At 39.7% G+C, this 26,038-nt stretch overlaps 1 protein-coding gene across 1 annotated transcript; it reads right to left on the bottom strand.

The window, feature by feature from the left end:
* Nucleotides 1-7,317: 7,317 nt before the first annotated feature.
* On the bottom strand, nucleotides 7,318-23,129 carry LOC124142521. The gene is made up of 12 exons (XM_046511038.2): nucleotides 22,695-23,129; nucleotides 19,760-19,986; nucleotides 17,339-17,468; nucleotides 17,091-17,230; nucleotides 16,562-16,666; nucleotides 15,906-16,035; nucleotides 14,161-14,636; nucleotides 13,440-13,580; nucleotides 12,361-12,532; nucleotides 10,748-10,853; nucleotides 9,686-9,831; nucleotides 7,318-8,811 (listed from the first exon to the last, which is right to left on the bottom strand). The coding sequence occupies exons 1-12, from the start codon at nucleotides 22,945-22,947 to the stop codon at nucleotides 8,432-8,434; spliced, it is 2,406 nt and encodes an 801-aa protein (XP_046366994.2). The 5' UTR covers nucleotides 22,948-23,129; the 3' UTR covers nucleotides 7,318-8,431.
* Between the last annotated feature and the right edge of the window lie 2,909 nt (nucleotides 23,130-26,038).

Raw genomic sequence — 26,038 nt, 5'->3', positions numbered from 1 at the left:
CGTTATCAACAAATGTTTTCGGCAAATGTTCCTGAAACGTTTCTGGAACCATACAAAATCACGTGAAGAAAACATTTTTTAAAACATTTCCAGGACGTTTCATAAAATGCTTTAGGCGTGTTTTTATAACATTTACGTGCTAGCTGGGCTTATTGTAAAAGGGAATAATCACAGGATGACCAGCCTGATAAATCTATAGGCTTATTGTAAAGGGGAATAGTCACAGGTTGACCAGCCTGATAAATCTATAGGCTTATTGTAAAGGGGAATAATCACAGGTTGACCAGCCTGGTAAATCTATAGGCTTATTATACACGGGAATAATCACAGGTTGACCAGCCTGGTAAATCTATAGGCTTATTGTAAAGGGGAATAATCACAGGATGACCAGCCTGACAAATCTATAGGCTTATTGTAAACGGGAATAATCACTGGATGAACAGCCTGATAAATCTATAGGCTTATTGAACACGGGAATAGTCACTGGATGATCAGCCTGATAAATCTATAGGCTTATTGTACACGGGAATACTCACTGGAAGTTCAACCTAGTGGATCAACTGCAGGTTGATTGTAAACAGGAATACAAGCGCTAAAACAATGTAAATGAGGCCACGAACTTTTCGATTTACCCTCGTTTACAATGAAACATTCAACTATAGCTGATCAGTTTACAACGTTACATGTGTCACTCACTGTGACAAGCATAACCTGTTGTCATTCATTTCATCAGTTAACACAAGTGTGTATGGATACATCCCAGCCAGCGCATTAAATGCCATGATTATACCACATTACTTCGTCAAATCAGATGCAGGATTGTTGTGGGACTGGGCTGCCATACAAATACGTCTGTTTGTTTATCAGTAAGAATTCAGCTAATGGGTCCATGTAGTTTTATTACTAAGACAGCCTTGCTGGGGATTCAAATAACTGTCAGGCCTCGATATTTGGAATTAGCTATTGGGAGCTAGCCTTGAAACAAGAGAGGAGAGAGCTGTGAGGTCCTTAGGGTTTATTCAGTCAAGTGTCGTATATCATTCAAATTACATTTATTAATATATATCAATGACATACAATGATAATAGTGATAATAATATGCTAACACAGTGTAAATCTAAATCTGGCAATAAAGGCAATGTATTTAATATTGGAGTATGTACGGTTGCAATATATACTAGAGGGTTAGCGGCAATGCCAAATAACATCACTTTACAGCTAAATTGAGTAATCGTTACATTTTAATAGAGCATTACGGTAAAACCTACATGACAATTCTATGTGTGCTATGTCGCGCCTATTTGGGTAGCTACGGTAAACCAGTTATGGCTATTAACATTAAATGAAAATAAATACGTAGAGCATATACGGTAGACTGCGCAAACTGTTCAGATGAGAAACATGACATGTGCTTCTGAAAAGACGGTAAACATTCAAATTTGTAGTTTTAGTAACAATTTTCACAACATAATAATTTTGCCAAATAAGGAAGATAAATATTTGATCCAAATAAATAATCGGTTTTAGCTAGTGTAATTATTAGTTTTATAAGTGATTATTTTGGTGACTATGGTAATGTATCACGACGGCTAATTTGCTACTGACAACGTGCATTTCCTAAATATATACGGATCTAGACGATAAGAGCTAATGGAGTGAATACGGTAATTGTATACTTAAACGGTGCGCATTTGAATGCACATTGTTATGTAGTATAAAGGATGACTATAACTGTATTTAAATGACTACGGTAATGAAATCGTTGTATAGGCTGTGTTGTACCGTATACAACTGTTTCAGGGACGGATCTAGTTACAATACATTCAAATACTTACTTCATGGTGGATAAAACCACCAAATATGGAATGTGTCGTTATAGGTTATTCTGTAAGCGCGCACGGAACCGTTTTGTGACTAAGCTACATGTAGGCTACGCCACTGCACGGAAATATGAACTGTATATGCATCTGGCATGTTGAACATATAATGACTGACGTAGAAGGCGACTATAATCATGGATGTCGAAATATAGGAGATAAATATTGGTTTCGCATATTAATGACACATAAACTGGAGGAGCCCACGACCAATTACACTTCAAACACCACTGGATAGTGCATGAGTATAAAACGGTAAATAATATATAATGAGCAGTCATTTAGAACTCGTACATAGTAGATTGAGCGTTACAATACAACAGTACTGATTCAACTTAACTCTTAACATTTTCTAGATAATAATATCAATGAAATAAGAAGTTTAGTCATAAAATAGGAATATCTAAATGTTTCTTACCTTGAAACAAGAAAGGAGAGAGCTGTGAGGTCCTTAGGGTTTATCCAAGCAAGTGTGCCGAGCACCAACATCCAAGGAGTTATATACCCCCACAGCTCTACTCGTATCACATTAACAATTACTTTGATGTAATTTCCGTCTATGTTATCTGCCATAGGCTGTCACAGTTAACTACACAAAACAGGTGGTAATAGAACAGATTCAGTATTGCCTAACAAGTGTTGATTTTAATTACAGTTTTAGATGATGGTCAAAACCTGCACCAGCTGGTAACAAAACATTTATCAAGAGAACAAGGGCCGGGGAGGACGTATCCGCCGACTTTATCTATGATTACATAACTTACTGTTCGCATGAATGAGCCCCACCAAGGGCAGCCGTCATGGCCGACGAGTGGCGATAAAAACGAGAAATACTGGTCTAGCGACTTTCGAATTTTAGAATTTCCTTGGTTAAGTTAAATTTGTGAAAAATATATAAAGTATAATGAAATATATGCACTGTAATAATACCCCTGTCTGTCGTGGAGCTTTTATCCTCAAAAGACAAAAGGGAGTAGGCCTCATGTTGCCTGCATAAGAATTGGCATATGGGCGAGTGGAGGCAGTCGATGGAGTTGGCCTCATATTGCCTGGGTGATGAGGAAATGAGGACACTTTGGGGCTGCTTGATGGTGATGTTGAATGTGAAGTTGGAGTGGGTAAGAGTGGAGATGAAGCAGTGGCAGCTACTTGTGCATATGTGCGGGTTGATGAGATGGGTTCTGTTGAAATGGATTGGGAGGGTATATCATCAGTGTTAGGTTGATGTACTTGCTCTGCATGAGGAATGCGAGATAAGGCATCTGCATTTATGTTTGCTTTGCCTGGCCTGTGTATGATCTCAAAATCATACTCTTGCAGCATTAGGGACCATCTACTAAGGCCGCGATAATGATGAAACATTACTTAAACCACGAAAAACCAATCACTCACAGATGACTAATAACACATGATAACATGACCTGTACAGTAACCGTGTTATCCGTCTTGTTCAACACACCGTTTTATCCCCATTGTTCATTGGTGGAAGTGTACCATGATCTAAATCCTGACCCTATCAACACCTTTGTCGCATCACATAATTTCAAGAAGGAAAATGAATTTCTATTCGACTTATGGATTATGAAAACTAAACTTTGTTTCACCTTTGGCGCAAATGCTATGATTTCTCCCCCACATTCTGCAAACCACATGGTATAAAATCTTGTGGCAATTAGTTAAGATTAATGTCAAAAGGCAAACCGAAAATCGTTGTTTCCAGCAATTGATTCAAATGACATTTTATATGATGATATGAAAGATATTGCCAATGTCCTAAATGGATTCTTCGTCGATCAATTAAAAGTACAAAACCCCGATTCTGATCTTTCTTTTATTGGACCATGCAAAATCGATGATCATTTACTATCTGGGAATTTAAAACTAGAAGAAGTTTGTGATATTCTTCTTTCTGTAGATACGAATTAGACAACAGGGCCATATGGTATAGGTAACATGTAACTTAAATTATTAGCGACTTGTCTAGCTCCAATCCTGACTAAGTTATTTAACTTATCCCTTAAAAACAAAACATTTCCGTCAGTTTGGAAATGAGTATGATTCAACCCCAATGAGACCAAAACTATTACATTCAGTCGCAAAGTCGACTCCGATGTCAGACCGAATTTATACATAGAGAGAATTCTTATTAATGTACAAACGTACAAAGTCATAAACATTTGGGAATTACACTTCAAAGTGATTGTTCATGGAAAATAAAAATCAACGAAATTAGTTAGTCCAATGATCAACTGCTTAAGGAGTTTTAAGAAGAGATAAACCAGAACTATGACTGTTCTCATATTTAAGACAATTGTACAAACGAACAACCATTGATACTCGCGAATTTACATTTGGACGTATTTGTGGGGCAGTTCGTGGTACCAATCATTCTAAAATTTATAACGAAACAAATTTTCAATCTTTAAAGGAAAGCCATTTCGGTCAATTATCTCAACGGTCTCATTCCATGTCAAATCTGTGACTTCATTGTCAAAAGCAAAATATATGAGTGAATATAATTTTATGCAAAAAGAAAGAAAGGAAACGTTGATTATTAAATTTCATAGACACCACCGACTCAATATGTTGGCTCCATGTATTTCATTTGTGCATTTATGTTCAGCTCTATCTTATATAACCAGCTATTGTCAAGTTATTACTTGGAGGGGTATTTACATAAGCAAGTTTTGCTTGTTTTCCGATCAATATTTCTTTTGAAATAAAAATGTGTTTGAACCATATATTTCGATTAAAACAAGAATGATTAGCTTTTCGGGGAGTGAATTTCTGTCAAAACCACAAAATTGTCCTCTATTCTTTACTCTCTTATCTGCAAAGGTGCAATTGTTAATTCTAATCATTTGAATTTAATCATGTATACAGACCATTTAAAATAATTCTTGATTATCTTATGTGTGTCTTACACAGAATTTGACCTGGTTAAAGCATGGGGTATCTCCATATCTAAATGACATCTATCGGCAATATTGGGAAGCAGATATTTCGAATTCCTCAAAAGGTGGTGCTTACCATTTGTTAAAAAAGCAAACTCAAATTTGTAAGCTAGCTCATTAAACTCGCTCTACACTTGGCTTTACACTTGCTCTTTTATTGGAATTCCTGCCACTGCTCACCAATTGAAGCCAGAAGATGGAATAAATTACCCCCACCAGAGTGCAAACATACTATTTTTCATCTATCCGATATTGTATCATTACATTTTTGTGTGTTCATATTTTAACTCAGAGCGTAAGATATGTCTACCAAAATGCTAAAATGCTGCAAATGCTCAACTCAACTCGAAAGGGTGCACGGGAACCACGCACGTATTCGTGCGTGCGTAATTCCTGTGCAACCTTTCAAGTTGAGTTGATTGGTTCAACTGTGTCATATGGCCCTGTGACGCAGGGGTAGCATTATGCAGATGGCTGTTTCAATGAATGCTCGTTCCACCCGTGACGAACAGGTCTGGTTGTTGATGAAATATAGTGATAACTCAATAGACAGATTTTTTATTCATGCGCCGATTGTCTTCAAATGTAATATCCAGTTATGTATGACTGTTTAATAATCTCATACCAGCTTTGACTGGAGTAGGTCCGATAGTTTTTCAGATATTGTAGTTAACGTCGGTACCTTAAATTACCTTCCAGGCTATATCATAAAAACCCATGGACGTGTTTTATCCTATACATATTGCAGCAGTTCCAGCCTTTTTAGTCCACCTTTCATAGCCTTTAAGGTCTATATTTCATAACCTGTGAGGCACACTGGATTATGCTCTCTCTACGAAAATTTCAAAGAGCATCATACGACTCTTGCTCAACTTTGTCAGGGTTACAATATTCAGGACCTTGTTTAAAGGCTTCAAAAGATTTAATGGTAGACACGTGAAGGGCATTTCCACATTTTACGCATCAAATGAATCCTTCCTATGCAAGTCTTTATTTTGACTTATACCATATTTTCCAGTGAAAATTGACTTGCCATTCCCGATGGGGCAGGATACGTACGCCTTTTCGCGTAGAACAGTTATCATCATTATTTGATAGTGATTCAAAAACACATGCTTATGATATTGTTTTGAATCATACAAAGAACTCTGCTTTCAGCAAAGATTTCTTTTGATTATTTATAGAGTTTTGCAGCCTATATCTTCATGTCTTCGTGTATTTCCTCTTGTGACGTGTGCCCTGATATAACTACTTATTCAATTACAGTAATTTCTCTCAATCTTTAATTTAACTTAAAGTTGATCACTTTACCACCTTTCATTAGTTTCATGCGCCACTCGTGAAAATATTCATACACTTTTGTCATTCACTTTATCAGGTAGACACTGTATCGGACAAGCTTGTATGGATATCTCAAAGACAGTGCATTGGATGCCATGATTGTGTCAATAAAATACTTTGCCCCATTAGATGGAGACTTGTAGGACTGGGCTGTTTTACCAATGTGTGCTTTCATGTCTACCAATAACAAATCAGCTAATATATCTATATATTTTTATTACAAACAGGAATAAGCAAAGAATCATCAATCAGCTCCTTTATCGTGGCCAGGGACGAATACGGGTCATATAAAAACAGACACGTGAAGGGTCTGGGGTAGAATTGGTCTTCAGCAACCCATGCTTGCCCTAAAAGGTGACTATGCTTGTCGTAAGAGGCGACTAACGGGATCGGGTGGTCAGGCTCGCTAAAGCATGTCATCGATCCCAATTGATGATATCACTGGATTGTCTGGTCCAGACCCAATTGTTTAAAGACCGCCCTCATATAGCTAGAATATTGCTGAGTGTGGCATAAAACAACCAACCAACCAACTAAATGAAAACAATACATGGAATTCTTAAATAATTCAAACTGTGAGACGTAATAATATTCGTTTCCGAAATATCGGGTAGCAACATGTTGGCACATCTTGCATGTTGTCATCTACAAACGTTCGTTGGTGATCTAATATCTGATCTGATCACAATCGCAGTAATATCCTAGCTTCAATAACACTAATCTCTGCTGACAGTCACATTAAGCTATTATCACAGTAGCACTAGTTACAGTTCACAGTGGCAATAATCACTGATCAAAGTCACACTCATTGGGTATATGTCAGAAACCTGCCGCCAGCTCCTGCCACTCGCTGATTTCGTTCAATCGGTATGTGAACGGGTATCACAAAGAGGTATCTGTTTAACACGGTATTGCACATCACATTTGGGTAGCACTCTGGTGCTTTGTGGCGGGGTTCTTTTCGGCTACACTGCTAGTAACAAATTAACTTGCTTCCAAATTAATACTCGTGCTTAAGGCTACCTGCTTTTCAGCGGGAACCTTTCCGGGGTTACCTGCTTCTCGGTGGGGACCTTGTCTTTCCCGACTTTTCAGCCGTGGAATCGTAAAATAACATACGTTGGGGCAAACAATTGCCACGTATATGGGCCCGGCGGCGGAAGTCGTCTTGTCAAGCAGTAGCTGACAGTTGGGTCCGCGGCGGTAGTCGCACAATGGTTTTGCTAATGGGGCCAGGCAGTGGGATCTGCTTTGGCCGGCTACCTTGGGCATGGCAGCGGTAGTCTGACTTAGGCCAGCAGCGGTAGCTGCTTTTGGCAGCGTGGTAGTTGCCAAGCAATGGTAGCGTTTAAATATGCTACCGTTGGGGCCGGACAGTGGTAGCAGTCTCAGGCCAGCAGTGCTAGCTGCAAATCGCAGTTGGCCACGCTAGTGGCCATGGCAACGGTAGCATTTTGGTATACACAATTAGCAGCTTAGTAGCCCACTAGTACCTGCACACCCTCGGCCATTTAACCCAATCTCATCTTCTGTTTTTATTATAGGCACGGGCATCCACGGCTCGGTGGCCCGTGCCTCTCCTTGGCATATCGCGGGATAAATGGAATTCTTAAATAATTCAAACTGTGAGACATAATAATATTCGTTTCCAGATATTGGGTAGCGACATGTTGGCACATCTTGCATGTTGTCATCTACAAACGTTCGTTGGTGATCTAATATCTGATCTGATCACAATCGCAGTAATATCCTAGCTTCAATAACACTAATCTCTGCTGACAGTCACATTAAGCTATTATCACAGTAGCACTAGTTACAGTTCACAGTGGCAATAATCACTGATCAAAGTCACACTCATTGGGTATATGTCAGAAACCTGCCGCCAGCTCCTGCCACTCGCTGATTTCGTTCAATCGGTATGTGAACGGGTATCACAAAGAGGTATCTGTTTCACACGGTATTGCACATCATATTAAATACATTAAGCAATATCAATAATTGCATGAACTTAGTTAGCGATAATCAACCTAAAGTTGAACATGTGCTGCTGACAAGAAACAGGAGAACAACTATCAAATCAACATGACCATACATGTGTTTGAATACGTCAAGAAGCAAGTCTTCACGTGAACATACATCAACTGAAGTTGTAACACGAAGACTCCACAACCTTCCGTACCAATGTCGGGTGTAAATGTAGATTAAAAAACCGTGGGAAAATTAAACACTTGGAGGTCTTGCAGCAAGTCTACAAAGACTTTATTGTAAGTCAGCTATTGTGGTTTTTATGTCAGCAGTTTCTTCCTGACGTTCCTCTCCAGCCTCATTCCCATCAGCTGATGCCTCGCTTTGGTTTTGGGTAGCGGCACTATCGATATTCGCCGATTGCACTTCGATGGCTGGACTGTCACATCTTGTGAGGTCTGTCTGTCCTTCCCCTGAATCCTCGGTCCCATCCCCTGGAGACTCGCTTTGAGTTTGTGTAGTCTCTGACTGCATCTCGACGGCCGGGCTGTCAGATCTCTCGGCCGTTAGTATGGATGTCATTTGAAAGAGAGACAAATCCTCGGATTGGAAGATAATACTAGGTCGTGCGTCAACTATTTCTTGGAGCAAATCATGGCATTCTTTACATACACCTGTGAACAAAATGCAATAGTTTTACTGATGTGGGAGTACACACCTACGATGAATCAGGAGCACTTTTGATAACTACAAGTGTGTACAAGAACATCCAAGTACTTTTGTCGCTTTAATGTATAATTGCAAAAACAGAAGCCCGTCCCTTTACTGCCGTCTCCTCGATGCCCAAACAATCATAACATTATACTTCCAGTCCTAAAACATCCCTTCTTTCCAGAGATGAAACAACTAATAAGTCTAGGGATTGCACAAGACAACGTGCAACAGTAACTGGTATTCTACCATGGTATATTTTAACCCTGCATTATGATTTTTAGGGCTACGTTAGACCATGATAGAAATAAATTACAAATACGGAATTCGTTTTATGAACGTTGCTAAATAACGTGTGACGGTTCCCATATAACATCAAGCAAGCGTGGCAATATTTAAGACTGAAGACACCGATAAACAACAGCTAAGCGACCAACCATAAGATATCAATGGGGGTAGGGGGTAATTTGATTGAGAAAAATACTTGAAAAATATATTTTTGCCTAAGGTTGTAGAAAAACCTTGACATGCTGGATGTCCTGAAAAAAATAGTTGTGAAACTATCAAACAAACAAACAAACAAATAATGGTTTTACTTGATTTGACTTGGACATATCTTGAGCAAGTGACCGCAAAATTATACTGGTTCGAACAAAGATCCTAACTTTTGCAAGTAGACATGGGAAAAATCAAATGCAGAACGGGATTCTACATACGGCAATTAACAAGGGGATTCTGGCAAATGTTTAAAAAAGTCCCATTTCAGATGACTACTTATTACGAGTATCGTAACTCTGAAACCCCAAACTTCCGAAGGTTAATCACAAACATGCTTACCACATTTCTTTTCGCTTCTGTATTCGAAGTAAAGATCTATAGTTTCCCACTGTGTGACCGAGAGGCTACACTTGTCTTCCAACCAGCTGCCCCGCAGTGTGGTGTACTTCGAAGTCGCCAACAGATTCACCCCAGTCTTCAATAGTCTGTTATTCAGCACACAGCAGGAGATAGTTAAAGGAAGTATGTAATGAATAGCTCAATTAAATGTGTCGTGATATGTTCTGGTCAAATTATAAGCTTTTGGGCACAAAAGATTTACATGCATAAAGTGATGGCCTCATATAAGTTTCTTCTTGGACGCTGTCAGACAAAACAAAAGGAACTTGTTGTCACACTATTTTTTCCACTATAGAAGAAAAGTCGGGAGAGGGGTGATGATTTGAAAATGGACAGTACCTAAAATGTTTGTATGTATCATGGAAAGATTTATCGCATGTGGATACAAATTCACCAGAAAAATAAGAAGAATGGGATTCTACATATGCGAATCAACAAAAAGATTCTACATACACCAATCAACAAGGGGATTTTACATACACCAATCAACAAGGGGATTCTTCAAACTCCAATCAACAGGGGGATTCTTCAAACACCAATCAACAATGAGATTCAACATACACCAATCAACAAGGGGATTCTTCAAACACAAATCAACGATGAGATTCAACATACGCCAATCAACAAGGGGATTTTACATATACACCAATCAACAAGGGGATTCAACATACACCAATCAACAAGGGGATTCTTCAAACACCAATCAGCAAGGGGATTCTACACACGCCAATAAACAAGGGGGCTCTACATACGCCATATATACAACCAGGGGAATGTGGAACTCTCTCTCACACACCTCACACACATACGAATTTTCTTTTAAAGCAATACTTAAAAAATATTAATATATTTGAATTGTTTTGCGCTGAATACTACAACAAACTGATTTGGTGAAATGTCTAGCACTGTAGTTAAACGTGATCTCGGACTGAATTCAAAGACATTACATTGCATCATGACGGAAGATACATCAGCTAAACCACTGTGAGTGACAAATCTCACCTGAGAGGACGCAGTGTCCTCGGGTACAGTTTGACGTACTTGTTGACCTTGGCTTTTTTGACTGGTTGCTTGTATGTGGATGTTATCATTGAAAAGATATGGTTGGCTGCCAACAAGGAAAATCCAGATTATGGTATTGACATATTTCATGTTAACAATCAACAATAGTGATTCATAAACACATGCTCATGAAAAAGTCAGAATCGTACAATCGAGACTTCTTATGCTTATGGAAAGGGTTACTCGTGTATTTCCTTTGGCGACATGCCTTTATTATACTGATACTCAATCAAAACTTTTTTTCAGTTTTCTTTATTTTCGCATTTTCTCTCGTTAAATTATCAAGTTGACGTCTCAAAAACAGATGCTGTTATCAGCCTTTTTATATATTGATATATGGACTAATATATGGAATATATGAACACTTTGATCTAACTGTGTACACACTATAGTCACACCGACTATATCACAATCAGGTGTATCTGAATCACTATGATATGATAACAGATGTTCGCGAAAAGATGAACCTATCCTGAGCCATCGTTCGCACCCTTCACAAACACATGCATGGGCAAGTCGATTGTTCACCTACAAATACACACTAAATTTTCTGAAAGCTTTTCCAAGGCCTTAAATGGTGTAACCCTGATGAAACAATCTTTAAGCCTGAGGCGTATAATGCTCTTTGAAATATTCATAGAAAGGACGGAGCTGGCGGGATATTGCTCCCAAAGAGAAAGTTGACTTTTGGAAAGATGAAGTTATCTGTCTTTTCATACAGTTTTGTGGTTGGTTGGTTTTTGTTCATAACAGTTTTATTTCTCGCCTATGAAGGTATCACCTGTTTAATAACAATAAGCACGTGCTTATGTACCGTGGGAACAAGTTTCACAAACAAATATTGAAAACTCTCAACGTCCCTTGCAAAATTCATCGACATTGCCTGTAAAGATGATAGATTTCTGAGCGGAGTTCATGCACACTCGATGACCCCTGCAACCCTGTTGCAAAGCTGATGTCACAAAGCATTGTTTTGCCGGTGTGTCTTGCAACAAAATAACGTCATAGGGTATTGTGACGTTATCGTAAACTTTGTTGTGCAGGGCTCCGTTCCACAAGGCGATCGTAGCGCAACGACAGTCGTAAGTCTATGTTAAATTATGGGAGTTATGATAATCATAGCGCTAAGATAGCTTAATGGAGCAGACCCCTGAATTCTAAAGGTGGGCCGTTGTGTGGTATTAAAATGATAGTGTCAAGCATCAACGTTTGAAGTGTTTGAAGTATTATTCTGTTAAACTCAATATGATTATGTTGTGGATGTCTGCCTATTCACACACGACAGTGAAATTAAAACATAGTTATAAACGGCAAGTAACAGATGATGTACTAAATTCGCCCCCGCATAATACCAATGTTATGAGACTCGTGAAGATACCAGAACTATTCACTCGTTTCATAAAAATACGTATTACACGGGCGCCCGTTTAGTATTCTATAACCCCGTGATATAGCATGATATTCTTGCCTGTTGTCTTAAACAATCATTCATTTCAAATTTCAGGTGAGCTAAGATGAATTTCATCTAACGAATATTTATCCTAAGTCCACACCTTCTCTAAACTGTTCATTCATTGTTCCAACAATGGCGTCACATTTTTCCAGCCATTTTGGATCAGCGACCCCTGTCGTCTTGTTAAACCAATCAGTTGCCACTTCCGCAGACAGGAACTTCAAAATGGCGATAGACGTCCGTGCTGGCCATTGGTTAGGTTCGTGTAGGACCTTAAAGCATACACTATTTTAGGATTTTGCGATCATCAATGTTAGAAACAACAAATATAGTTTATCAATTTGCATGAAACGATATGACCAACGGGGACTTTTTCACTATTAAACACCATGTTGTCGACATTTCTCTCACCAGCGTGCGCCAGAGGATTTGCGTATTCTTGAGAAGATGAACCAAACAATATTTTGGGACATCCAGGACGCCCACCGAAAATTTTATGGACATTTTCGTAAAACAAAGTAGTGAGCATATTTTAATCAAAATCGTGTTTCAAATGTAGCCCGTATACCCTCACATATCATTCACAATGTCTATTTCCGATCAGACCTATATGTGAGTCAGGTGTTGTTTTGTTAAATACTGTTACAGAGGACCAGTGGTTCTAACCTTCGCTCGTTGTACTTAAGGCCCCGGACCAATTCCCGTGATATTGATGGAACTTTACTAAAAGCAGCGTAAAACCAATCATTCAAAGATGTCTGATAACACATGATTACATGATCTGCATCTACATTGTCCTTTTAGTTGGTTATGTTCCATGGTCTAAATCCTGACCCTATCAACAAGGCACATTACAGCTGTTCCATGGTCTAAATCCTGACCCTATCAACAAGGCACATTACAGCTGTTCCATGGTCTAAATCCTGACCCTATCAACAAGGCACATTACAGCTGTTCCATGGTCTAAATCCTGACCCTATCAACAAGGCACATTACAGCTGTTCCATGGTCTAAATCCTGACCCTATCAACAAGGCACATTACAGCTGTTCCATGGTCTAAATCCTGACCCTATCAACAAGGCACATTACAGCTGAGACACGGCTGTGCATTACATAATAACAAGATGGATAGAATTTCTATTCGACTTATGGATCATGGAAACTAAACTTTGTATCACCTGTGGCGCAAATGCAATGATTTCTCCCTCACATTCAGCAAGACTCTGGTGTTCTCTCACTATGGTGTCTCTGAACTCCTGAACACGGGTGTCCGGGAACCGAAGGAAAAGCAGTCCATACGGCTTGTCTGCCTTCTCCGGCTAGAAACAAAATAAAGACAAAATGTTTGAACTGTTTCCATAAATGTATGACGTTAAAGAAATATTGGAGAAAACGAGTGAGTGAGTGAGTGAGTGAGTGAGTTGGGTTTAACGCCACTTTTAACAGTATTCTAGTTATATGTGGGAGTCAGCTTAATGTGGGAGGAAAGCCCGAAGTGATGCAGGTCTCAGACGTTTACCACTTCGGTGAAACCCACGAGCACGGGTATGGTGCTGACAAACCTAGAAACATAATTGGGGCGAACCGGGATTCGAACCCACAATCATAGGTTTCTGGCGTGTCCAAGGGACGCAACTCTGCACAGCGAATTCAGGCGGCTTAGACGGCTGGGCCACCCGTGCCTCCTGGAGGAAACGAAAAAAAAGACTACACACCCAATTATACTGTGGATAATCATTTCATTTCAACAGATGCGAGTTCCTTATTCATATAAACGAAACGAACCATGTTTTCACTTAAGACATGGCCCCTAAAGGGCACAGAACACAGAAATACTGCTTCGAGTTCTTCAGATCTGCAGCTGTTGAAGGTTACTTTGCTGATCCCATGTCCACTTACTGTGATAGCAATTTCTGTGGTGGTAGCCGGATTGTCCATCTTCAGCACATCATCATATGACGGTGGTAGCTCCATGGGAGGAGCAGTAGGTTGGCGCGGGTCTCGGTGTGGGGCTCGCAGCTGGGCCTGGGGTGGGGTTTGGGGAGGGGCTGGGGCAGGAGTTGGAGAGCCTTGAGATACCGGCATGGGTTGTGCTTTTGTGATGGCAGCAGCAGGGCGTGGTGTTGCAGCAGTAGCCGCAGCAGGGCGTGGTGTTGCAGCAACAGTAGCAGCAGCAGTAGCAGTAGCAGTAGCAGCAGCAGGGCGTGTCCCTACAGCACCACCGGCAGGGCTAGGGGGAGAGGGGAAAGTGTAGTTAACGACGTAGGCACACATGGGGATGTAGTTGTAGTTCACAAAGTTCCCCTCCGACTTCCGACAGACATGGAACCCGGCGTTGCATTTAGTGTAGGTTATGGCACTGGTGACATCAATCTCTGAAATTTATTGACGATGAGGAAAGACCGGTTGGTGCACGTTAGTTGATACCACTGGAAACTATAAATTGAGATGGCTCATTCTGTCCACTGACGATTTGAACATAATAATGGGCTGCTATGCAAGACAGGAGTTTCAGTAACATCAAAACGGGTCGGTGCTGTGTGAGATGGGATGTTTCCTAAACTTACATTGGATATTTGCTTGTGCTTATTAGAATTTATTTGATGGGAATTATTCTCAGAATCGATGTCATTGTGACCAGTTATCAGCATGATCTCTTTTGGTGGAATATTGTTGTCATAATTATTTTGGACAAGTTGTGATGCAGGGTGATTTGTTAATATATGCAATCTGATACCATTTATCAGTTACCTGTGATGGCCATTTGCCAACACTGCTAATGATTTCTCTGGAATCTGTGTTTGTACGCTGGTGAAAAATGTGCCGTTGTGCAGTTTCATACTTACGTTATTGGGGTGTGGCATACATGTTATATGCATACTTCATGGATAAATGCTTTGGTTAATTGCTAACGTCACTTATTCATTTCTTATTAACGGGAGTGGGTGCTGTTCTCAGATTGATTGAAATACGTTATTAAATGGATATGAAACGTGGATAGTTTCTTGACTTTCAAGGGTGCATGAATCATTTTTTTGGTTAATAAAGAAAATTTCTAAGACCCAAACATATGCAACAACGTACTTTATAACTAACGTATTTGTTCCTTATCACAGTTTGATCAATACCATACGAAATAACTACCCTTGAGATAACTACCCTAAATAACCAAATAAGGCGTGCGTTCCTTGGGCATGCCAGAAACTATGATTCTGGGTTCGAATCCCTGTTTGCCCTGATTATGTTTCTTGCCTTGTCAGCACTATACCCGTCTATGCAGGTTAAACCAAAATGGTAAACGTCTGAGACCTGCATCACCTCCGGCTTTCCTCTCACATTAAGCTGTCACACCGTGATATAACTGAAATACTGTTAATGCGGCGTAAAAAACAACTCATCACTTCTCTCCCAGTTTTCTGCTGACCAAGCTGCTCAGTTGTCATGAAAGCATATGCCTTAATTATATTTTATCATTCTAATAAATTATCAACGTTTTGATGATGTCATGACCCAATAACTTATTGATGGCTTTTCTTCTTTGTATCAACAATCCTTATGTGGTTCCAAATGTCATGTCCCAGAATTAAATGCTCAATTACAACCACAACTCTGGACACACACTTAATCAGCCGGGTCAGACCTACCCGAGCCAGCGCCTACAGTAGCTCCCCCTCTCGGTGCCCCAGCATCAGGGGCGTGGCCGTACGGGATGGTGCCGATAGTGATGGGCATGATGGTCTCAAGGTTAAATCCTAGAGGCACCTCAACCAGTACCTGATGGAATAACAACATTTTCTTTACCTGTTATTTGGACAAAGTGAATGAGTAAACTTGTTTGGAACGTTCTTTCACAGCTGATCGGCGTCATATGGGCGGAAAGACAAAAGTGACAGAAGTCAAAGAAATTAACCTCTTTGGTGAAAACATACAGTACCTGCATGTTTCTGGTAAGCTAGGAGTATTCACTGCAGCAATTCTGGGATTCGAATCCCACACAGGCCGATCCATGCTCTAATGCAGCAAAATCAATCTTTGTGGAGTTAAAGTTGATGCATTTGGTAATGTCCTTAGACATTTGTAATTACACTTAACCTATGTTTCTGTGTGTGAGACAATGTATTTCATAATAAAATATACCACCGAGACCTTTAGGCGAGAACAGAGATCGGTCATAAATCATCTAACCAAATTTATGGTCTCTTTTCTACCCAACAAAATGTTTACATTTTTAAAGATTTAAGAATGGCACAGACAATTTGTGATGAAATAAGACAGATTGATGAAAGTTTTTCTGATTTACCTTGATGCAGTAGCTGACGGCAATGATGTGACAGGACCTGGTCTTGGTCGACGGAGGAATGGCGTCTATCTCCAGTAGTTGGTTGTTCCAAGCCCGTTCGTCTCCCTGGACAGTAGGAGAACGTGTTAACTCTTTGATTTTGTTAAGGACCAATTACCTCTCAAATGTACTGGAAGAAAAGATATATACCTATGCTTGGAAATCATCACGTCAAAAACAGAGAATATCGATTATCTGCTGAAACTGATTCCAAAGGGCATAAACGGCAAAATACTCAGAAAGTTGAAAGAATGGATTACTGGAACACCAGTTGTTCCTATGTCTTATTCCACTGGTAACACCCGCCACTCACACAACTGTCATTAAAAACAAAAGTGTTTGTAGTGTAACGCCGCACCCAGTAATAGCCTTTCGGCATGACGCAGGCCTGTAAACAATGGAATATAAATGGACGTTATTTCTAAATTTCCATGTGTGAAGTGACAGCTAAGTCTGAAAGAAGGAGATATGTGGCATTATGTTGACCAACCTTAACGACAGGAGATCCTTCCAGGATCCTAATAACGCTGTAACGTGTCTTCGTCTCGTTGTTGGCCGTGAAGACAACTTTCTGCTCCAGTTGAGCCTTCAGTTTCCCCATGTCCTTCGTTGACTCGTTCTTCACCACAACTGAAACAGGGGATTGATTCTATACTCAAGGCTTGAAACACAACACAAAAATATCAGCATAGTTAGATCATACTGGACATGTTACCAAGAGTTTGATCTAAAGTATACCTTTCAGTGCGACTTTTTCTCCTGCACAGTAAGCACCCCTGTCAGTTGCAGCGGTCAAGGTCAGAGAACCAGCATCTCCCAAACCAAGAGCCTTAGAAATCTGCTTCTTTGCCTGACGTCGTACCGGTGCCTGCCATATATAAACATACTTATTAGTTCCCTGTGGAAAGTCAAAATGCGCTCCCACTAAAGGATCAACAAATTTACAACACACTTAGTGTTATTGGACCCGAGAATGGGTTTCACAGTATCGGCTTTGGGGAGCAAATGTGGGTTTTTGTCATCACCTATAAAATGCAATGAAGTATTGACTGCATATTTTTTAGGGTTAATTGAGATATTAAACACCTACGTACACACTGTGTGAATCCGCTACAAGTTTACACATCGCTTTTTCGATTCCTCCTAAATGAACCAAAACAAAATACACAGTCAATACTTATAATCAAATTCGACAACAAACATATGTGTTAGCATCAACAGCTTAATCAAAAATAATAACATAAATCAAAGCAGACAAAAATGGCGAGATTGATAAACGTTACAGGTCTAGGAATACATACTATGACGTGACATGAATCAGGTGATTGTTTAATTTATGCACATAACTTGACACTTCTACAAAGTCAGTAGCCCATCAACGGAGAGTGGCAGCAAACAAAGTTCACATGACTTGTTAATCAAGGCAAGAGGCGAGAGGAACTGCAACTGTCAGACTGTAATAAACCGGAACAAGGATCTCCAGAACTCATTGGACTGAACATATCCCTCCTTTTGTAAACTCCCTTCATTGGCTCCCAGTACAGAATTGACTTCAAGCTACAACTTCTCACACATAACTATATTTATTATGATATAGAATGGTGGTCCTTCAGGAAATCGCGAATTGCCTATTCAACATGAAGGCAATTTCTATTTCAAAAACTGAGATTCATTTACAATAGAATCAGTGAAGTTGGATGACATATTTCTTTCGAACACATCTCCATGTGGCACAAACAAATCGCAAAACTTGTCCTATTTTGATAAGTGATCCTGAATTTAAATCTAGCTTTACAGCTAAAACTCACTGCATGAAACCTTTTGAAGACCTGTAACGGCAAAACTATAAAGTCACCTTTGGCACTGAATGTACACTTTGTTCGAGAGATAACAATTATCGACATGAGTCAGCCAGCAGTGATCGGGCATCAACAGAAATGTTTCCAATATTGTCTACCAACATTTCAATTCTGAAAATCACTCTATCCTTTGCATGGAAATATACCATCCATCTAATAGCATTAAATGCATCCTTATAGGATGTACAGAGAAAATCCTTGGATACAGTAATGCCATATGGAAAATAAAAGACGTTGGTGGTCCTTCTAACCAAGAAGCTGACGTAAATGTATTAAGTCTGTTTCCGGCACCCGACGTAGATGCAGCCATGGTCACAAAGGATGGTGACCAAATGATATCTTTGATTTAATCACAAACAATATTTGAGAAAAGTGAAATTAGTTCTTTGTTGAGTCTCAAAAACCAAAAGGATCAATTCTGTCAAAACATTTCATTTTCAACTAAAGGGAAAACTATATTCCTTGATCCGTGGAACATGTGTTACTAATCGTGGTGACACGGATATAGTTACATCTCTATCTTCGGAGGTTGAGGACAATGTGTCAAAATGAGTGAGTGAGTGAGTTGGGTTAAACACCGTTTTGAACAGTATTCAAGTTATATCACAGCATTTCATTTTAATGTGGGAGGAAAGCAGACGTCTCAGACGTTTACCACTTTGATGAAACTCACGAGCACAGGTATGGAGCTGACAAACCAGTAAACATATTCGGCGTGAAACAGCATTCGAAGGGTCGCAACTCTATACAGTACACTTTTCTAAAGGTGTTATGGTAGACATGTACATGCGGAAGACATTTCTCAAACTGAATCATCAGAGACAAATGTGACGGGTGCAATACGCCTTCGTTTTTATGAACACCTGGTATCATCACATTTTAATAATTATTTATAGACACATGCTCATGATTTATTTGGAACTGTACAATCGACCCTGAGATTACATATGAATATGGCTTTCTCGATTCTATTTTCATCATCCCTTTTGTGTATATGTTGATTTTTTTTTCAGCAGTGTCGAGCACCTTCATGTAATTTAGACACTAAGTAGATCAGTAGTAATAGCAGTAGCAGTAGCAGTAGAAGTAGTAGAAGTGGTAATTGTAGTCGTAAACGTAGTAGAAGTAGTAGTGGTAGTCATAGTCGTAGTAGTAGTAGAATACTTATTATACAGAAGAGCATTGTATGAAGGTCGTCAATAGTGTGCTATTTGTTACGAACGGTACGAACAGTGCCTCGTGCATCTTTAACTTTAAAAAGGTAAGTTATACCCTGTTGGCCATTGCTATACTCTCGTACCTTATACTGAGAGTCGTTGACGTTGATGTCGTCCAGCATGGTGATGCCACGGTACCAGCACTGGTTGAAGTTGGGAAACGGCCTGTCCACCTCAACCTTAAGCCAGAATCTGATGGCGCCATGCTCACCCTCGAAGGATGATGGTAGGCCTTCCTTTGGGAGGTTGAACTTGTACCTGTAATTGTGTCGTCCCGCTGTAAGGGTGTGGTTTGGTCCATCGGCGTTTTCTGGGAGACAGAGGTGACATTATTTAGTTGTTAATATGCACAGATACAAACAATGAGAAGTGAGAGTTGTTTAATGCCGCAGTCAGCAATATCACAGCGAAATCACAGCGGCCTGTAGTAATCGAGTCAGGACAAGGAGAACCAATGGTTGATTGTGTGAGAAACGAGCAAGGGTGTCGGGGCTCAATAATCATCCATTCTACTTAGATTGGCTCTCATGACAAGTATTGGACAATGGTGAGCGATTCTGCACCAGCAGCATACCTTGACCTCTAGTATGCCAAAATGAAAATGTGCAACACGATCAGTTTATGATAAAAATCAAAAACCAGCTGTGCATTTTATCAGATCTGATTATTATTGTAACCTTATCAAACTACCGAGAAAGGTTCAAGGGTGAAGATGTGATATTCTGATTTCTTTGTGTGTCTGTGTGTGTCTGCTTGTGTGCTCGCTTGTTTGCGTGTTTGTGTGCGTGCTTATGTGTCTGTGTCTGTGAGTGTTTGTCTGTGTATGCAAAATTTCTAGGCTTCCGTGAAGAATATTTTGAACAATAAATACCATCCTTTGATATTATCCCAAGCAAAAACGTACATAGACGATAGCCCATACTACCTACAAAAAAAGGTTCTTATAGTCTGAATGTAGCTATCATTGAGATGCATATTTACAATACCGTGGCGTTGCATCTCAACATCATCATATCAGAATGAAATTTCACTTCAAACATGAACAGCATGTGAATCACGTGCACACAGAAGTCAAAAAGCGAGCGCCTGTAGCGGGGTCGGGGGTGGACGTCAAAATCCCAAGTTGCCTGAATGTTTGGCAAATCAAAAAGTGTAATTCCCCAACTGTTGGACAAGTATGGTTAGACGGTTGTAATGAGGCATGGGCATGGCAGGCCTCAAAACGACACCTAGAAAATACCGTCTCATTACATCAATTCAACTTCATAATATATTCAAATCTGCACCTGTTATCAATAGAGAATTCGGCACAATAACACGAAGGGGAATTTAAACATCTACCGTTAAAAACCGGCACCGTGCTTCCCACCAGAAAGCAAGGCGTCCTGCTAAGGGTGTAACACTAACACCTTTAAATACCATATTTACAGACGAATCAATGTTTTGTTTCCAATTCTCAGAAGGCAGGAAACTGCGTTAGCGCCGCGCGGTATGCCAGGCCAAAACATTTTGACCATGATCTGTATCTATTCCACATCGTGCCCAGGTCGTCACCGATATCCTGCGACGAGAAGGCATACGGACATTGGACTGGCACCCTTCGTTTCCTGACATGTCCCCAATAGCACGTCTGTGTGATGTTCTCGGGAGGAGAGTGAACGCCAGAGATGCAGTAATTTTACAGACATTTATCGTCATTAAACCTTCACTATCATCTCATCCGTTCTCTTATTTGTGGGTTGTTCAAGGGCGTAGGCGATTACAGTTCAACATTAAGCAAATCGTATTGTGTATTGACGCACCCGGAATGTTCATGTTAAACTATCCTGTTACAGACTCTTGGTTCAAAGTCATAAATTTACATACACCTTCACGTACAATCCGTGTTGACCTACTTTATACCAGAGATTATGTTTCAAGGGAAGCTATCTCAATATTGATTCAAATATCACTTGTTATCACTTGTATCAAGGCTGGGAGTACATGCGAATGGCGTATCACAGATTGGACACAGAACATCCTGTGCTTGAGATATAGTTACCGCCGTGATATTGCTGGAATATTGCTAAAAGCAGCGTAAAACCATACTCACTCACTGAGATATAGTCAGAATCGTACAAAGGCCTTTTTTATTGCCTTTTAGTACCGTTTTATTCTGATTATTAAAAGACAACCCTTACATAATAACACGTAACCAAAACCAATAACTAAATTCAAATTCTATACGATTACAAATGCTTAAAAGAATTAAAATCAAAATCCGGATATGTCCAATAAAAATCAATAATGCTTTTACTAAATTAGTTATATTTGGAAACATGACGTGAACATAACATTGTAAATCATATGGGGTTTTTCAAATTCACTTCTAATATCTACTTTCTGAACATAGTCACTTTCCTTCCAATCTTGACCTTCTGAAATTAAGGTAAAAGAAAGAAAATGTTGATTGTATTCTGTTTTTGTGAACGGCCAGGTTGGAATTCCCAAAACCAACATATATTACCAAACCCTGACGTAATTTAAGATAAGATCAGGTAAGATTGTATTGCCCCTAAGGGAATTCTTCTTACATAACCACATATCCAAAGACAAACATAAACACATATGCTTAGACAATTGTATTAACAAACACAGACGTAAAGTCAAGGTAAAAGGTCACTTCCCTTCACGAATTGATTGCCGTTATTTAAGAGTGTTTCATGAATGAAAGTTGTTGACAGACTCGATGAACAGTCTTTAATTTTATTCCCCTTTTATGAAAGACCTTCACAAGGACAAGGAAGGACGTCAACACACGAAAACACATATGCAAAGACGAAACATTAGCATGTATGTTAAGACAGTAGTAGCAATGAACACAGAATCAAAGTTAAGGTAAAAGGTCACTTCTCTTCCTGTTTTGATTAAATTTGTTCAAATTGTTTTATTTTCTAAGTTAGTTAAGAGATTCGATGGAAAGAAAAATAGGCTTCTCAAAATTTATATTTTATTCCACTCGAAATTTCTTAAACTTACGTTTCTTCCCAAATACTGTAAACACAAGTCCGAAATATTTTTCCTTGGCGATAAAATCCTTGGTTCCTCCAAGGCTGCCTGGAGAGAACTCGTCCCACTTGACGAGCGTCTCCCCATACAGGTAAACTCTGACCCCCTTCACTATGACATTCTCTGTGACGTCCAGCACTAAAGACCCCGTCACCGTCTCTCCCTTCCGGTACACTTCCTTCTTGCCGTCTAGGAGCACTGCGCATGTCTGGAATATCGGCATCGCTCAGTCCTAGAGAAACAGACCTGTCACACTTTATATATCCTTGTGAATATAGAGTCGGAGCTGCAGGTTGATAACGCCCAATGTGTTGTACACTCTGTGTGCATCGGACGTTCAGTGGCTGTTATGGTCACTGCTGTTATATACCAACACATTTTATATGACTGTTAATCAGGTGACTGCAACGCTGTTGTGAGTGTACAGCCCTGCTGACCCCATCGTTGAAGATAATAACGAGATACATGGTAGTGATAACGCTTTGATATATGCCCCGAATATTAGATGAGCGTTCATTTATACTATCAGTTACACACCTGGGATAATGACGCCGTATTTGTCAACGGAAATTACCTGATGACTGAACTTTGTGTGATTGTCTCTTTCAATATCCAATATTTCACATCAACCATTATGACGTCACGATATCCGTACAGCAATCGGCACACCTCACTCCTTTTCGTAACCGCAAAGAAGACTCGGCTGTGAATGTAGGAAATGGGGAAACTTGTCCCCATACAGTGAACAGGCTTCCATCTTAACACACTCGCGGATGCACAATAAATGTATTCAAAAGATACTTGTATTCAACAACGTTTTGAAAATTTCAACACAGTGACTGCAAACAAAAGCATCAGGGTACCAAAACTAAGTGATGATAGCTAGCTTTGACTGCAAACCGTCATTGAATTTACTTAAACAACATTAGTGATCTATCGCTGTTGGTAATACATACAACGACAAGATTACAAGTTTCCTGCGGCTAGTGGCTGTCGACTGCAAGCTACGATGTTTACATCACATGAGGGCCATGTGCTAGGGGGGTCGACGAGTCAAATTTAGTCTCTGACCTCGGAGGTGATTCGTAGCCATTGTATATCAAGAATCTGATAAGTGTGTTGGGGTATCTTTGAATAATGGGTACTTATCTCCTGCTACATTATAAACCGTCGTTCTCACACATTAACAAGATTCAACATGTGTCAGGAGGCATGTTTTGACCGGAATACCCTCCTATCCTCCAGTTAGCGTCATTGTGTAGTCCAGTGTGGACAGTTTGATGATAGTTACAGATTTACTCCCAACAGTTACCTAATTTACAGTGAAATGTTTGTCAGATTTGTGGTGGTTGTGTCAACCAAGTAATAATTTGTGTACATTGTTTCCAATAACTGTCTGGTAAAAGGGCGTTCAAGCAGGTAATAGAACTATGACAATACCATTTCATCTATCGATATTTCTCCATGTTCCAGTTTCGATAGGAAGACAGCGGTTATATACTCTGAATTAGTTATACTGGCGTGAGACGTTTGTCTAATAACCCGATAATCTGTTAGGAACGTACAGTGTATAAATGTTAAATATGATGAAAAAGGGAAATGTTCAGCAAGTGGGGCTGTACAGGTTTATTGAAGACATGAATAATCACTGGATGATCAGCTAATGGATCTATATAGGTTTATTGTGAGCAGGAATAATCACTGGATGATCAGCTAATGGATCTATATAGGTTTATTGTGAGCAGGAATAATCACTGGATGATCAGCTAATGGATCTATATAGGTTTATTGTGAGCAGGAATAATCACAGGATGATCAACTGATGGTTCTGCTTTTTCTTGATACCAAAAAACGTTCTCGATGAGGACAATCACTTCGTTGTCACTGGGAAATTTGAGTTTAGGGTAGAGACAATAGTCAGAGGTGCCAGGTCAGGAGGGTAAGGGGCACAGGGCAGCTTCAGCCAATGAACTACAAACTACCTGCGCGTTTCCTTTTTTTGAAGAGTGTATGTTGATGTTGGATTTCTTCTGTTTCAACTTTGCTCGGATAGCAGCGAGTATAAACTTACCACGGATATTGGCCTTTGTTTGGACGGTACTTGTTTTTTCGTGATAACCTCATGGGAGATTCTGCTTTTTCCTAGTAAGACCTGGTGAGTTGAGTAGCAGACGAAGTTTGGACGTTCAATGTTCTAAAATTGAAGACTAGGCTTAAAACATTTTTTTATTATGGATGACGGGAATCGAACATGCAACCTCACATATAGTGATAAGTTTTTAACACTATGTTTTCCCACTGTGCCACCGTGGCAGGTGGCCCGTGAGGATCCGGGGTAGAATAGGTCTTCAGCAACCCATGCGTGCCGTAAAAAGGGGACTTTGCTTGACGTAAGAGGCGACTAACGGGATCGGGTGGCGAGGCTCGCGGACTTGGTTGATGCATGTCATCGATCCCAATTGCGTGGATCGATGCTCATGATATTAATCACTGGATTGTGTGATATAAACGCCTAAAATATATTTCTGAATATGTTTTGTACATGTAAGGAACAAATGAGGTTGTTTAATAAGTGCTTTCATTGAAAGTTTGATGTCGTAATTTCAAAGATGTTAAAATCCGGAATTTCTTTTTGCAGTGTATAGATAACATAAACGTGTAAACATCTGTATGTTTATTGATGAATCGTGATTTGAAAGAGCATGTATTTATTGGTACTTTGTTTCTTTTGTACAGCTTGTACCTGCCTGTCTGTCTGTCAGCAATATGGGAAAGTAAAAGAAATAAATTAAACAGTCCAAGTGCAGAAAGCTATAAATGTCGTTTTCGTCACCGTCTTTCATTCCCACTTGATGCAATAACTGAATTGTAACATATGTTCCAGTGTTTTTCAGGTGAAAGAATGACTTGCCATTGCATGTGTTTGTGATGGTTGTAACCTGTGGGGCAGGATACGCACATCTTTTCGCGAACACCGGTATCATCACTATTTGATAGTGATTAAACACATGCTTGTGATATTGTTGGAATCATACAATGAATTCTGCTTTCAGCAAAAATGTTTTATGCTTATGTAAAGTGCTTTTCAGTCTTTATTTTCGCGTCTTCGTGTATTTCCTGTGGTGACGTGCCCACTTTATGTAGGTACTTCATCAATCACAGCTCGTTTCTCAGTTTTCGATATTTTTTGCAGTTTTTCTCACTTGTTAAATTATCCAGTTGACTTCTTAGAGTTGCATGCAGTTACCAATCTGTAACTTAGTGTCTTCCAATAGGATGTTATTCACTATGCTTGTCTTTAGAGGCGACTAACG

Source organism: Haliotis rufescens, unplaced genomic scaffold, assembly GCF_023055435.1.
Source record: "Haliotis rufescens isolate VD_foot unplaced genomic scaffold, xgHalRufe1.0.p SCAF_17, whole genome shotgun sequence".
In the NCBI taxonomy this organism is placed as follows: domain Eukaryota; kingdom Metazoa; phylum Mollusca; class Gastropoda; order Lepetellida; family Haliotidae; genus Haliotis; species Haliotis rufescens.
The sequence above is the reverse complement of the archived record's forward strand: the minus strand, read 5'-3'. Positions and strand labels throughout refer to the sequence as shown.

What these genes read in the sequence shown, in the direction of transcription:
- LOC124142521 (XM_046511038.2), bottom strand. Translation starts at nt 22,947, where the DNA reads ATGCCGATATTCCAGACATGCGCAGTGCTCCTAGACGGCAAGAAGGAA. An exon ending in TCAACGACTCTCAGTATAAG is followed by an intron (nt 17,469 to 19,759) that starts GTACGAGAGTAT and finishes TATATATGGCAG; the next exon opens with GCACCGGTACGACGTCAGGC. An exon ending in CAGAAGCGAAAAGAAATGTG is followed by an intron (nt 8,812 to 9,685) that starts GTAAGCATGTTT and finishes TTTTGTTCACAG; the next exon opens with GTGTATGTAAAGAATGCCAT.